At 44.1% G+C, this 15,598-nt stretch overlaps 1 protein-coding gene across 1 annotated transcript; it reads left to right on the top strand.

Moving 5' to 3' along the window:
- The first annotated feature begins 4,600 nt into the window (after nucleotides 1-4,600).
- Nucleotides 4,601-14,937, top strand: ABHD10 (abhydrolase domain containing 10, depalmitoylase). Its single transcript, XM_083173260.1, has 5 exons — nucleotides 4,601-4,705; nucleotides 7,133-7,316; nucleotides 8,305-8,416; nucleotides 12,248-12,385; nucleotides 14,564-14,937. Exons 1-5 carry the CDS (start codon nucleotides 4,606-4,608, stop codon nucleotides 14,903-14,905), a joined length of 876 nt encoding a protein of 291 aa, XP_083029386.1. The 5' UTR covers nucleotides 4,601-4,605; the 3' UTR covers nucleotides 14,906-14,937.
- The last annotated feature ends 661 nt before the right edge of the window (nucleotides 14,938-15,598 follow it).

Below are 15,598 nucleotides of genomic sequence, written 5' to 3'. Positions count from 1 at the left end.
TACACATTCATCTGTGTCTAGGACGTATAGTTGGTTGCATCGGGTTGCTGAAGCAATTACAGTCCCTTTTTCATTATGCACCATACACCTGCCCTTTGCAAACTGGACTCTGTAGCCTTTTGCCTCGAGTACGCTGATAGCGATGAGGTTACTTCCCAATTCTGGTACATATAGGACGTCTTGGATATCTGTGACTACTGTCTGTCCCTCAATTCTTAGTCTCACTGTGATTATCCCAACATTTGAAGCAGTAAGGACCTTTTCACCAATCCCGGTAACTGTTGTGGGTGTACACTGTGTTAAAGAATTGAACCACTCCTTGTTGCAGCTGAAGTGTCTAGATACTCCTGAGTCCATGTACCAGAGATCCCTCCTTGGCTTGTCTGTTACATTCAGTGCTGACTCGTTCTTCTTGTCATGCCGCTTGTGCATGCCACTAGTGTTCTTCATCCTGCATTCTGAAGCCTTGTGCCCTACTTTGTGGCACACATAACATTTGAATGTGCATTTCTTGGGTTTTGCCCCCTTTGCTACTAAGGCAGAACCCTCAGCTATGGCATCCTTGTGGATTCTCTCTTGGAACTGTAGTAGCTTGGCTCTCACAACTTCAGTTGTAAGCTTGGTTTCATTTTACTCTAGTGCGACAACTAGGAAGTCAAATTCTTCTGTCAAGTTCTGCAGCATTACCATCGCCACTTCTTCCTCATCCACTTTTGCTCCTACACATGCCAATTGCTGAGCTATCGATAGTATCTTATCAATGTAATCGTTCATGTCCTTGCATGCATTCAACTTTGTTCCATACAGTGTGCGTCTCAGACTTATTCTTCTCATTAAGCCTTTATTTTCATAAGCACCTTGTAGAGTTGTCCACATGTCCTTGGCGGACTCCTTCCCACAGATAGTAGAATAAACATGCTGCTCCACAGCCAGGCCTATTGTGCCAATAGCCTTGTCTACCTCTTCTGGGTTTGGACTATCTCCTGGGGCTATTGTGACTTTCCATAGCTTCTCCCTTTTAAGCTGCATTTCCATAGCGAACTTCCATGTAGTATAATTCTCTGAGCCTTTGAGTTTTGGAAAGTTCATGCTATGCCCTGTACTGTGCATTCTCGTTAACTCTTCCACAAATGACAATTTAGAAATAATTCCTTTGTGTTCTTTTATGTACTGCGCTAGCACTTGGTCTTTAGGGGGTTAATCTTCGCGCAGCGGAAGCGTGCTGGGCCCATAACCTATTGGCAGAGTGTCTATAAATACGTGCAGTGTGGTTGTTAGACGACACACTTAGAAGATATAACCAACTTGAGGTTTATTCAAGTGACAGGCTTGCAAAGTATAACAGTACTTTGGTAGTTAACTTCAGGCAGTATACAACTGATTGCATGGGAATCACAGTTTCTGGTGTTACTTAGCTGTAGCGTTTAGCTTGTGCAGGGCTGATGGCAATTAACTGGTTTACGCTGCGGTATCTCTCCCAGTCGTCGCTGCTGCCAATGATGATGGATGTCCCTGTGCAAAGGTCACGCTTGTAACGGGATTACAGCGGGGCTCTGTCTTGTGCGCTCCGGTGCACGTGGAGCTACAAACAGCATGGAGGATGTCACACACGCTCTGAGGCACACACTAACGCGGGGACTTCCTTACAGGAAAGGAAACGCTGCCAGCAGGGTCAGGGGTCTCTGCCCTGCTATACGCTTAAGCGAGCTGTCACTCAGGGTGACGTCTAACTACAGTGGCCAGAAGGGGACAAGGCAGTCTGTAGGCTGCACACTAAACAGTGTATGGAGACAGACGCCGAGCGCTGCATTCTAACAGTATTTAGTGATATGACAATAGTCTAGTACAAATAACAATGCAAAACACACAATTGATTGATGGGCGCTTCTTTTAATGGAATACAGTTCTAAAAAGTAAAAGTCTTTGGTAAAAGGTAGCGGCAGGGAGGTGTCATAAGGGTGGGCACAGCATTTGGGGGTGTCTGTGCACCCCTAACACTCACTGGGGCAGATGTATTAAGCCTGGTGAAGAGATAATCTGGAGATAAAGTGGAAGGAGATAACACACCAGCCAATCAGATCCCAACTGTCATATTTCAAACACAGCTGATTGGCTGGTGCGTTATCTCTTCCATGTTATCTCCACTTTATCTCCAGTTTATCTCTTCTCCAGGCTTAATACATCTGCCCCAATGTGCGCACACCTATGAACGGGTCCTTGGGATACCATCATTCTGAGGTGGTGGTAGCCCATTGTAGCTTATGGGTAGTGCTGTCGGCCTAGGGGTCAGCGCTGACCGTACACGCGCAGGCACCTGTCTGAGTGCATATCAGGAACATGCTTCTCTCTCGGAGCCCTAATTTTGCAGGAGGATACATCCCTGCGATAAGATCGCATATTGCAATGCAACCTGGGTGGTAACGGCCCCAATCGTATTGAATACATAAGGGACCCCTACATCGCTGGCTGCTGCAGAATGATACCAATCCAAATCATGCCTCAGCCCACCAAAGCAGGTGTATCATGTATCAGGAGTTTGCATAAAAAAATCAACCTCAGTTCCAGCACATTTCCGCTAGTGCTATGTCAGCAAGCAAAGGATATGTCAGTCAGGCCGTGTAATATACATGTTACCGTAGCAGTAAGGAGGGGGCGGGGCGAGAATGGGCTGTGTATGCTCTGTGCAATTGTAATTTTCAAAACTGACTGAAGTAATCGTGTTCCACGCTCCCAGTGATGCTGCATTGCTAGCAGACGAGTGCGCGTGCACATCAGCGTCACGCCCACCCACCGTGTCACGTGCAGCGGCCAGGCAGCCAACAACAAGGAGGGCTCGATGCCAGCTGCCGAAACGTCACGTGGGTGGGAGGGGAGAACGGATCACAGGCAGCCAGGTTCGATGGATCTAGAGATGGGCAAAACGGATCTTTTCGCGGACCCGGGTCGACCTGGGTCGGTCAGTGAAAAGATCTAGATCCTTTGGGCGGCTCTGCGGCTCAGTTTGTGTAAAAAAGACAGTTATTTATGGTTTGAGTTAGTGTACCATACCTCCCAACATGACCCTTTCCAGGAGGGACACAATGCTCTGTTTCTGGACTTCCCTCTTAATGTTTGATTGTTATTACCTGTGTGGAAACACCTTTCTTATCCATTTACCTGTTTAGAACAGGTAATAGCAATCATTCGTTAAGAGGGAAGTCCAGAAACAGAGCAAAGTCGTAGGTCAGAGATGGGGAACCTTTGGCCCTCCAGCTGTTGTTGGACTACACATCCCAGCATGCCCTGCTACAATTTGCTATTTGGCCATGATAACACTGTTGCAGGGAATGCTGGGATGTGTAGTCCAACAACAGCTGGGGCCAAAGGTTCTCTAACCCTGACCTAGGTGGTGCACTTAACATAGATAGTCGTTTGGTCGACTGATCTAGGTCGACATTAGGTCAACAACACTAGATCGACATGCTGAAAGGTCGACGTGGAACAAGATCGACATGGTTATAGGTCAACATGAGGAAGGTCGACAGGTCATAAGGTCGACATGGGGATTTTCACTGTTTTTTGAGCCGACATGTGCCGACAGGCGGTATTTCATGCCCTACCTTCCACTAGGGCATGGAGTGAGATTATAATAGTGTGGCGAGCGAAGTGAGACACTGTGCCCAAAGCATTGCGAGCGATGCGAGGGTCCGATTCTCACTTCCAACTGTGTCCATGTCAACTGTGTTGACATTCGGGTCAAAAAACAGCGAAAACCCCATGTCGACCTTATGACCTTCCTCATGTCATCCTAACGTCCATGTCTACCTTTTCCCATGTCAACCTTTTCCCATGTCGACCTTTCTGCATGTCGACCTAGTGACTGTCTGACCAACGCTTGTCTGACGAACAATCCAGTTCCCAGGACCTGGGTAGAAGTCCCGTGTAAAGGGACACGGCGTGTCCCATTTACACTGCCGCTGACAGGGGTCTGACCCGCTGAAGACCCGGGGTTTTGCAGCGGTGTAAAAGGGGTATTAATTTGCTCGTTGCCAAGGGAGACTAAATTTGCTCATTGCCGAGCCCCCCCTCCCCCCCCCAAATGAAAGTTAAAAGAAGGCCCCCTCCCCCTCCAAATTAAAGTTAAATGTACTACACAGCCCAGCAAACAGATCTAGTAAAAAAAAAAAACCACATGTGCACTGCCTAATTTATGTCTGTGTGTCTGTGTGTTCATACTTCTACTACACACCTTTCTGTGATACTACTGGTGAACTCAGGTGAAGCAATCTTGAAATGCCTGCCAGTGCCAATGCCTCTGCTCTGCTTAGTCTGCTGTTGATGTGTAGTCACCAGACCTCCCTCAGGGCTTCCAGATTCAGAAGAATCTAGATCTGCACGTGACACAGCAACAGCAGCAGCAGCACAAGCAGCCAATTAGAAGAAAATATCTCAGCTGCCAAAGGGGGCAGTGCTGAGCTCAAGCAATGCAATGTGCATTGTATTGTATGTAATGCTAAGCGAAACCGAACCGGATCACCATTTTGGGATCGGCGGCTCGCTCGTTCTTTTGATGGATCCGTTCAAAAGAACCGGATCGTTCGCGAACGACACATCTCTAGATGGATCATGGCGTCTCGAGCGCTGGGAGGAGCTCGCACCTGGGCGCTTGCTCTCTGCATGCGGGGAGCTGCCCCACTGCAGCCTAAAGTCACCATGCAACACCCAGGTGAGAGGGACCCCTCACCTCCTCCCCATGTCCATGTGCAGCACCCACACGAGTGATGCTTCCCTCACTACCCTGTGCAGCTCCCAACACTGCAATAGAGTGACTATAGTGACGTGTGTATGTATAAAATAAGTGTTATTAAATCAATGCTTTTCCTTTATGTCATTATATAGTGCTCATGTTCAAAAACCTGGCTGTTTCAGCTCACAGACCCTTTAACAAGATAGCATATAATATTTGTGGCTAGTTTGGCGTTTTCTGGGGTTTGCTGCAGATATTATTTATCTCCCGAGGGGGCGGGATGCTCTAAACCAGAATGCGGTAAAAACCTGTTATCAGGGTTTTTACCGCATTTCTGGATTCTCTAATTCCCTTCGCAGTGTCAGTGCGGTGGAGGGAATCGCCAGCAAAAGCTGGCGATTCCCTGCAGAAGCCTATGGGCTTCTTACGGATCCCTCCCAGCATGCCCCATGGCCAGCGCCATGCTCTGTGCTTTGCGCGGACGGACTCCCGGATCTCAGACCCGGAAGTCCAGCGCTGTGGCAGCATCACAAGTGACAGCTCTTATTGCAAGACCTGTCCCTTGCATTAATAACCGCACATGTTAGAGCATATGCGGTGCCCGGCGATATAGGGCAGCAGATGTTCGAACATCCTGCCCAGGAGGTACTGCAGCAGGAATCTCCGATCCCTCCTGCCCTGCTCGTGGCCACACCCCCTAAGTTTATAAGGTGTATCAACATTGCATACCTCCAAACTTGTAAATCCTGAGAAATTTGGAGCTGTGTTTCTGTGAGGCCAGGCAACCCATTTTAGCTGCTGTGGGGGCATGAGCAATGGCTCTGTGAGTTTCTGGCAATGCCCCCAGCCCCTCTTTGTCCGGGAATAAATACCGCTATTAACCAGAGCAGCACCGGGCTGGGAGGACTCACAACTCCCCCCCCCCCCCCCCCCCTTTTCCCTCTCCAAAAATTGGGATAGGTGGCAGCTATGACATCAGGCAGCATTGCAGTGGGTCTTGGGGCTGCTGCCATTCTGAGATGGCTACAGGCTACACTGCCAGTGTGGCACTCTGCAACAGGGACGGGTTCCATTCGGAGCTCCATTACCCTGCGTCTGCCGATTAATACATTTGTCCAAAAGGATCGCATATTGCAGTGCGATCCTGGTCGGTACATGCCTCCCAGATCACATTGCATATGAGATCCAATAATAAGAGTGCCCCATATAGACTTTATTAGGATAGTCTTAAAAGTGGTTGCACTAACCTGAGTTATGCGGTCGACCACTATTTGTCAATGGTCATTAGGTCAACAGTCAAAAAGTCAACCAGTATTGGTTGACAGTCAAAAGGTCGAGATGAGTTTTTATGATTTTTGTTTTAAACCGCAGCAGTACACTTACACGGTGTCCATGTCGCCCTAGACATAAAAAAAGTGAAACAACTCATGTGAACCTAATGCATGTTCCTGTCAACCTAATGCATGAGTTGACAATTTGACTGTTAACCACTAAGACACTGCAGACTGAATGACCCATACCCAATTGGTAAGTGTCTACATATACCTTGATTGGTCACTTGGTCGGTGTGAGGGTAAGGCCACCAGTCATAACTGTCAGGTGCATACCCAACCTAAGAGCTTGATGCAATTAACTCAAAACCTCACATAATAAGGTGAATGACAATCCATCTTAACTTTCCTTCCTAGCAGCCTGATCTCGCCCCAGATTTGTGGATTTTTGTATGTCTGACAGTACAACCACACTACATCGCAGCTGAGGGTTAGATGTTTCAACACCTTGGACAGCATATAATAAGTTGAACTTACCTGAACCAGTCAATGTTGAAATAAGTTCCAATGTAATAGTTGTCAAAACATTTGCTAAATACAGATGTAGCCGCTGCTGTCCTTGCAGGGCCTGGCGATTCTATTGCCAGCCAGCGGCCGGCTATTACCATGGACGCGCGCGCACGAGACGCCCGCAAGCCCCGTGGCTACGGAACCTGCCGGGGGTCCCTGCTGCCGTCACCACCGGTCCCCCTCGCCATTCCGACAACCCCCCCGAACAGGGCAGCGTCTCCCTGAAGCGGCAACGGGCAGGGAGATGCTGCCCAACCGCCGTGATACTGGGACGCACGTGCTTCCCAGTCCCTATCGCCGGCACTCGCCAGTGAAAGGAATCTGGCGGGCGCCGGGCAAAGTTAAAGCCGGCTCCATCTGTACATTGAATATTTTGTATTTGCATGTACATTTAACATCATATAATAACTATGAGTTATCAGTCATGGTGTTTATTTTTCTACATACTTAATCCATTAAATGTTTTTCATAATCTTTGCTACTATGTTTTGTTTATATTTAACATAATTTTTTTAAATATGTATGTAACTTTTTGGGGTATTTCTTTTTTTTTGTTCATGTAAAGCTTGCAGATTAAAGTCATCCATACAGTATCTAGCGCGACAAGATCTACCTAAATTGGCTTACCAGAAATTAAAAGGCAAAAGTCCTGGAGTTATTTTTTTACCAGGTTATGCATCTGATATGAATGGTCAGAAAGCATTGGCCCTTGAAGATTTCTGCAGATCACTGGGACACTCATTTATCCGGTAAGTAACAACTGTACCAGAGCTTCCAGGAAGTCTTTTTATTTTTGGTCAGTTTGAAAAAGAATCAAGTTCTTTGTAAACTGTTGTCAGTAGAGACAGCCGAAGTATAGCGAGCGGACCCTCATGTCGTTCTTTTGCCTTTGTCGACACTTTAACCATGTGGACCTAATGCATGTCGACCTTTTTCATGTGTGGGCCTTCTTCCTGTCTATCAATAGTGTCGACCTATTGACTGTCGACCTAATGATCCACACCTAAATATAGATTGGGAAGAAAAACCACATAGTCCTTATAGTGGACTAAAGAATGATTGATTATAAAAGCTGCGTGATCTTTCCTTATTAAAATGTGACTTGGTCTAAAGGTCGGCACAAGCAATAGGTCGACATGAGTCTTTTATTTATATTGTCTTTGTCAACATAGGCACCATATAAGTGTACTGCTTCACTCGCCGTGCTTTGGGTACGGTGCCTTGCTACACTCTGCACACTATTCTAAACTCACACTATGCCCACTTGGATAAGAAAGTATGAAAAAAACAACTTTTGGGGGGATAAAAATGTGAAATATTAGGTTGACCCTTTCCCATGTTGACATTTTTGCCATGTTGACCTAATACATGTCAACCTTTATGAGCCCAAATTGAAAGAAAGTACACACTGGGCAGGAAATTACAGTGTATACAGGTGCACACTGAGCAGACAATTACTCCCTTGGTATGGAGCATTAATTGGATTGGCGCACACTATAATTTCAGGCTCTTTATCCCAAAATTGTTAACAGGAGACCAATAGTTTACACTGAGCTGCACTGTAAATATATAAAAAACGATTAAACATTTAAAGTTATGTCAAGATAGATTTTGTGAATTCTCTATAAAACAATTGAGTATCCCACCTTTTTTTAATTTTAATTTTTTTTTTTAAATTGTCCTTCTTTGCTATTACCTTGAAATGAGAAATTTTATAATATCATTTCCTGGTTTCAGGTTTGATTACACTGGTTGTGGGAGCTCTGAAGGAGATATGAAGGAATGCACAATTGGGAAATGGAAGAAGGATGTACTTTCTATTCTGGATAATGTGTCTGAAGGACCTCAGGTTATCTTCCTTTTATTTATATATTTTTTTCAAAGTGATTTTCCATTGCAGGCAGTTTGTCTTTTTTGAGGTTCCTTTATAATGCAGGATACCAAAGCCGACTTTACTCTAAAGGCCCATACACACTGTGTGACTTTGATCTGAAAGTCACTCAAAACAGCTTAAAGCCACCCAGTGTGTATGGCCTGGCGATGAGCGCTGCACACTCCCGCAACATCGCCGGGAAAGCCGTTCATCTGCTGGCTATACCAGCAGATGAGCGGCTTTCAGGATGGCTTTGCATAGCGCTTTAATACTGGGGCTGTTAAATTACAGACCTTTTTTATTTTTGCCAGCTAAATTAAACTTTTAGCAGGTGTTAACACATAGAATCCGAAAAAAGTACCTGGACTTAGGTGTTAACATTGTGGCCCTCATTCAGTATTGATCGCATTTGAAAAGCTGTTCGCAGCAGCTCTGTAAATGCATTCCATAGCAATACAAATGCAGTAGGAGGTGTTTAAACACCTCCTTTGTATATTTGTGATCGAAAAACTACAACTGGAGTCATAGGCCCTTATTCTGGTTCACTCGCAAAAGAAAATTCCTTCTCAAATGGACAAAACCATGTGCACTGCAGGGGGGCAGATGTAACTTATGCAGAGATAATTAGATATGGGTGGGGTTTTACTTCAAAGTGAGATCTATAGTATATTGCAGTGTAAAAATAAAGCAGTCGGTATTTTCCCTGCACAGAAACAAAATAACTTGCCCAAATCTAATTTTCTCTGCACAAGTTACATCTGCTTCCCTGCAGTGCACATGGTTTTGTCCGTTTGAGAAGGAATTTTCCTTTGCAAGTGAATTTTCCTTTGCAAGTGAATAAGTGCCATAGTCTGGTATCAACATTGTAGTCCTTGCTTCACCTCTCCTGGTAAACCAGGGTGTCACACCCCTACCCCAGAATGCCTCTGCCTGCCAGTTATACCCCTTTCACATCAGAACATGCAGGGACCCACCCGGGAATTAGTCTCAGGGATCACACCGGGGCATTCCCGGGTTGGCCTCTTTCACACCAGAAAAGTCCCTGCATTTTCTGGTGTGGGAAGGAGGCGGCCAGGAGGTGGGCAGGAGGCAGAGGCGGTGGACAATACTCACCCTGGGTTGCTGGTCCTCGGTGCAGGCTGGTGATCCACACAGGCAGCGGGCACAGATGGCAGGTCAGACGGCGGCAGTGTGTCCTCTTCATCCGCCACCTGTCCTGTCATCTGCCCCCCTATGTGGATCCCCGGCCTGACCACCTGCACCGTGGACCGGCAACCCAAGTAAGTACCCCCTACCCCTTTCACACCAGCCAGGACCCCGGATTGAATCCAGTAATAATCCTGCTCCATAGCAGGGTCGAAATTGTGGCAAATTTTCCCGAGATTTTGGCCCAGGATCCTTACAAACCAGCACTAGTTCCATTTAAGGCGTTTCGCTGTGAAGCTTTGACAAAGGCAGCATGGATCTACCTTTGACAAAGCTTCACAGCAAAATGCGTTAGTGGAACCCATTCTTCAGCAGAGGTGGACTACAAGTCCCAGCTGCACTCTAACTCCTTCATATCTGCCCGAACCAGTCTGGATGGACCGGAATCTCATATATACCCACCAACATCAGTGGTGCTTTCTACGCCTATATTGGATATACAAAAGGGACTCTGGACCATAAAAGGAAATTTCTTATTCCATCCAGGATCCAGAACCCTACAAATCCAACAGGTGGACGGTAATTATACCCACTCTGACAATATAGAGTTGGTCCATATTGCATCCAGGTGCTTATAGGAAGGGACAGTGAGGACAGAGTCACAAAGTTAAACACCTTGCCTAATCCGCTTGTATCCATTTTTTTTTTAAATTCATATTTATGTCACTATGTTTCGCCTAATGGTTTATTAAATTGTCATTGATTTTATCATTATAAAAACATGTAAAGTCAATCCAATGAATTTGAGATTTTTTTAATAAGCGCTGCATACCTTTTGCTGCCATTTTTTGGTTTGAAAGGGGTATTAGGCATAGGCAGTCACTAAACTGTGCTGCGATTTTAGAACCCTCTGCACATGTGCAGAACGGGTCCTGTGCATAACACGCAGTTTCCTGATAATTGTCTAAGCTATTGATACTGAATAGGACCCTTTGTTTGCACCTGATAAAGCACTGTTTATTGAGTATTTGTTTTGGGTTTGCTTAAACTCCTTATAGAGCTGCCTTTGGGGCTAATTGAATAGGGCCTGCAGTATATTGCTGGAGTTATAAGTGTTCCAGTTATTTAATCTGTATTGTTCAACTATATCATACACACGCCTTGATATACTTTGCATAGTGCTTAAATGCCGTACTTGGCAAGAGGTTAAAACCCCAAATTAATTATGGTCAAAACTTTAGCATTGGTTCCAGAATGTTTCCTTTCTGTAGGCAAAAAAAACCTGGCGGCACTTTCAATCAATAATTGAACACACAAGGGTTGTCTAATTTATCGCCAATGTTCGGTCACAGACATCACCTGTAATTAGGTGGATTCTCTAGCTAATTACCACACAGTTTTTGGCTGTTCAATCCAATAACCATTTCCCCTCTCCTAAAATTGAAGATTACCAAGCATAAATGCACTGATTCAGAGAAAACCGCTGAATAAATGTATGTATTTAATTATTACTAGTTATTTATATATTATTATTATAATTTTATTTATAAGGTGCCACAAGTGTTTCCCAGTGCCGTACAATGGGAAAATACAGGGAGACAAAATTTGGCATAACATTGAATAAATAACAAAAGTAGAGTACAAATAAAGAGCGCCACAGTTCAATACACATTACAGCTTAAATATAAGTAGTGAAGACTCAATCAACATACAACTAGAGGCTTGAGGCCAATGATGAAGATGGGTATGCAGACGAAGATGGTCACTGAGTGTTTGAGTATAGGAGAGCTGCGAGTGAATTGTGAAGAGAAGTGGGCTTTGACAACAGGAGGGAAGAGAGCCCTGCTCGGAGGAGCTTACAATCTAGTAGGAAGGGGAGACAGACAGATTACAAGAGGTGCAAGCAAGTGGGTGGTGGCTAGATAGCAGGATGTAAACAGGCAACGGGTCGGAGAACCAGCTAGTTTATGCAGTGGAAGGGTACGCTTTGATGGATAGGTGAGTTTTCAGGGCCTGTTTGAAGCTTTGCAAGGTCGGAGAGAGTCTAATGGAGCGAGAGAGTGCGTTCCACTGAAGGGGTGCAGCACGGGCAAAGTCCTGTACTCTAGCATGGGAAGCAGTAATCAGTATATAGCTCACACATATTCATCAGTGCCTTACAGAGAATATTTGAACATTCACATCAGTCCCTGTCCCAGTGGAACTAACAATCTATATGCTCGAACACATGTACGCGCACACGCAGACATACTAGGGTTAATATTATTGGGAGCCAATTGACCTACCAGCATGTTTTTGGATTGTGGGAGGAAATCGGAGTACCCGAAGGAAACCCACGCAAGCACTGGGAGAATATACAAACTCTGCACATTTAGGGCCATGGTGGGAATTGAGCACATGACCTCTGTGAGACATTAACGCATCACATTCTGCCGTTATCCCTGCACTTTTCTCATAAACTTTTCCATGCAGCTCCTGTGAGGGTATTAACAAGAATTAATGAGAGGGTGAATCCCTTTTAATTGCATCAGGTTGGTACAAGAATTAGCTGCTGGCAAACCCTAAGGTTAATTGAATATGCCTGTATGTGTAATTTCTAGGTGCATTGTATTTACTTAACCATTTTCTTTCTTTCCTGTGTTTTTATTTTTGTCTTCGAAGATATTAGTTGGCTCAAGTATGGGAGGATGGCTAATGCTACTTGCTGCCTTAGCAAGACCAGAAAAAATAGCAGCTCTTGTTGGTGTTGCCCCAGCTGCTGATCATTTTGTCACCGTGTTTAATCAACTTTCATCAGAGGTAAGCTTTGGACACAGGTTGAGTCTCTCATACGTGAAAATCTGATATCCAAAATATTCTGAAAACCAAAGTTTTTAGAACGCAACGAAGATAGACACAACAAAATTATTAAAAATATTGTCAAATAAATTACATTTAAGGTGCCCATACACAGTACAGTTATTGTATTTAATTTGGACTACATCGCATCGCATACGTTTTGCAATGCAACCATTAGGCTCTTTGTATAAGGTGTTTGTTTATGAAACAAAAATATTGTGTTTAGGCTTAGGTCCTGTCCCCACAACTTGTTTTTATGGTATGCAAATATTCAATAAAAGGGTCACCTCATCATTTGGGGACTCAACCTGTAGTGTTACTGTGTGCCCAGCCTTAAAGCGGCAATCAATAAAGAAAAATCAAGTTTTTTCATCTGTATAAATCATAGTGACAGAATACACAAAAGGTGTGATTTTCCCCCTTTTATTCCCTTAGGCTGCGATTTATGATATTTATTCTGGACTTCTATCACAGCTGCAATGTATTGTGACAAGTATAATGTAGTGTGTGGAGAGGCTACGGACTACTCCTCTGCATGACCTGCTGAGAGCTGTGAACCTTTGCCTGTGAATCAGACTTGCTGTCTGTAGCTGGCAGACATTTTTGTTTACCAACCAGACAAAGTTTTAAGTAATGTTTGCAATGATTTTGAAATAATATTCGTAGGAAAATAGTTTAGAAAGGTGCATAACTTTATTATTTAAAGTGAGAGGGGAAAAAAATATATTTGCTTTAATATAAATAAATATATATATATATATATTATATTATATTTATTTGAAATTTGTGAGTGTGTATCTATGTGTATGTATGTATATATGTATATTTCAATAAATACAAAGTAAAATTCAAGACACAATTAATAAAAATTGTTTTATATTTTATCATATATTGAATTTTACTTTGTATTCATTGAAAGATCATACTACTTTGCATCATGTAAATATAGGCGCACTCTGATCTTTTCCTTTTTTCATCTCTACACACCTGGGTCCCGTCTAACAGGGGATCTCTTAGAGGTGCTGCCTTAAGTTTGTTGAAGCACGGTTGGGGTATTCTATATCTATATTATCCTCCGGCCCTCTCAATTGCACATCAGTACTTGGATCCAGAGCTCAGTCCTCCATAAACATGGACATATATCCCAGCACGTCGACGGCTCAAACGGACTTATATAAGGAACAAATTTCACTCAGAGGCTGAGGGGTAGATTTATTATAGCGGCGCCTATCGCGCCCCTATAACAGTTCCTGCTTCGCCTCATTAGCGAGGCGAAGCAGGGGGGGACACCGATAAGATCTATTAAGATCTTACCGCCGGAGTGGGGGAGCGCTAACTCCCCCCTCCGGCGATGTCCCTCCTGGAGACAGCGCATCAGTTAATACTGATGCGCCGTCTCCTTCCCCCCCTGGCCGGCTCACTGCGCATGCGCGGGATCTCGCTAGTCTCGCGAGATCCCAGCGCAGTTCAGCCCCAGCAGCAGGGACAGCGCTGTCCCTGCTGTTAGGTATAGGGCATCTCCGCCTGCAGCTGGCGAAGTCGACAGCTGCAGGCGGCGGAATGGTCAGCGATGCTGACCGTTCATAAATCTGTCAGGAGGCAGGGGCGCAGTGCAAAACATCGTCCCTGCGCTATGCCTCCTGCCCCACACCGCTGGCGTTAGAGTAAACGCTTGGCGGGTGTGATAGATCAGGGGAAGCGCTATCCCCTGCTATAACGCACGGGGATAGCGCAGATTCCCCTGATCACCTAGTAATAAATCTACCCTGATATCCTTCAGCAACGTTTCAATGTATTTATAACATTGTCATTAAGCCTGATGACAATGTTATAAATACATTGAAACGTTGCTGAAGAATATCAGCCTCTGAATGCAATTTGTTCTTTATATAAGTCCGTTTGAGCCGTCGATGTGCTGGGATAGATATAGATTATAGATATAGATTATAGATATAGATATATATTCAAGATATATATTCAAGATATAGATTATAGATATAGATATAGATTATAGATATATATATATATATATATATATATCTCTATAATATAGATATATAGAGAGAGAATGTTGCTTTGAACAGCAATAAATGTTGTAATAAGGTAGCTGTCTGATTCACTATAACTTTCTACTTACAGGAAAAGAAAGCAGTTGAAGAAAAAGGTGAACTTATCGTTCCCACAAAGTACACTGAAGAAGGTTTTTATAATATTCCTTATTCTTTTATTAAAGAGGCAGAAAACCACTGCATATTAAATAGTCCTATCCCCATCCCGTCCCCTGTGCGACTGATTCATGGCATGAGAGATGAGGACGTCCCGTGGCATGTGTCACTGAAGATTGCTGACTCTGTGCTCAGTACTGATGTAGATGTCATCCTCCGCAAACACGGTCAACATCGGATGAGTGAAAAGGATGACATTAAACTTCTTGTCTACACAATTGATGATTTAATTGATAAACTTACAACTTTGGCATAAAGTAAATTAAAACCACTGTTCAGTAGCCAAAAGCTTTACCTAAGTGTTCTCCTATCACACTTTCCATAATAATGGCATGTTTGCACAAAGCTGCTGCATACAATTATGTTTACATAGGGAAATAACTTTATTATTCGCTACACCTCCCAAATGTTCCTCTTTTCTACTTTCCAGATAGTAAATGTGAATATGATTTTGAATTGTACATAATTTGATGTAATCACTTTAATACTACTGCATGTATTTCTAGCAAAAATAAAGTAATATATATCTAGATCTTCAGGTTACACGTGCTATAATAGGGTTAATATCTAACTGTCAGTTTGGAATCCATGGAAACATCAAGCGGCCAGACTCCAGATATGAGTTCCAATCTGACCAGGAATTACCAGGAAGGATATACATACATGAAATGGGATACGGTCATCTACAAGGATCTACAAGCATTAAGTCTACAACCACTAGGTCAACAGGGTCATTAGGTTGACACAAGCATTAGGTTAACATGGATAATGTCGACTGTCAAAAGGTCGACACAGGGCTTTTCACCTTTTTTTTTTTTGTGCCGACAAGCAGTATTTTATTTTCCCTACCATCCACTAGGGCGTGGTGGGAGAATAAAATAGTGAGCTGAGCTGATCGAGGCACCGTGCACGAAGCATTCTGAGCCATGAGAGGGGATGCGGTACACTT

The sequence above is a fragment of the Crinia signifera genome, chromosome 2 (assembly GCF_055691185.1).
Source record: "Crinia signifera chromosome 2, ASM5569118v1, whole genome shotgun sequence".
NCBI lineage: Eukaryota > Metazoa > Chordata > Amphibia > Anura > Myobatrachidae > Crinia > Crinia signifera.
This window is presented reverse-complemented; position numbering and strand designations above follow the sequence as displayed.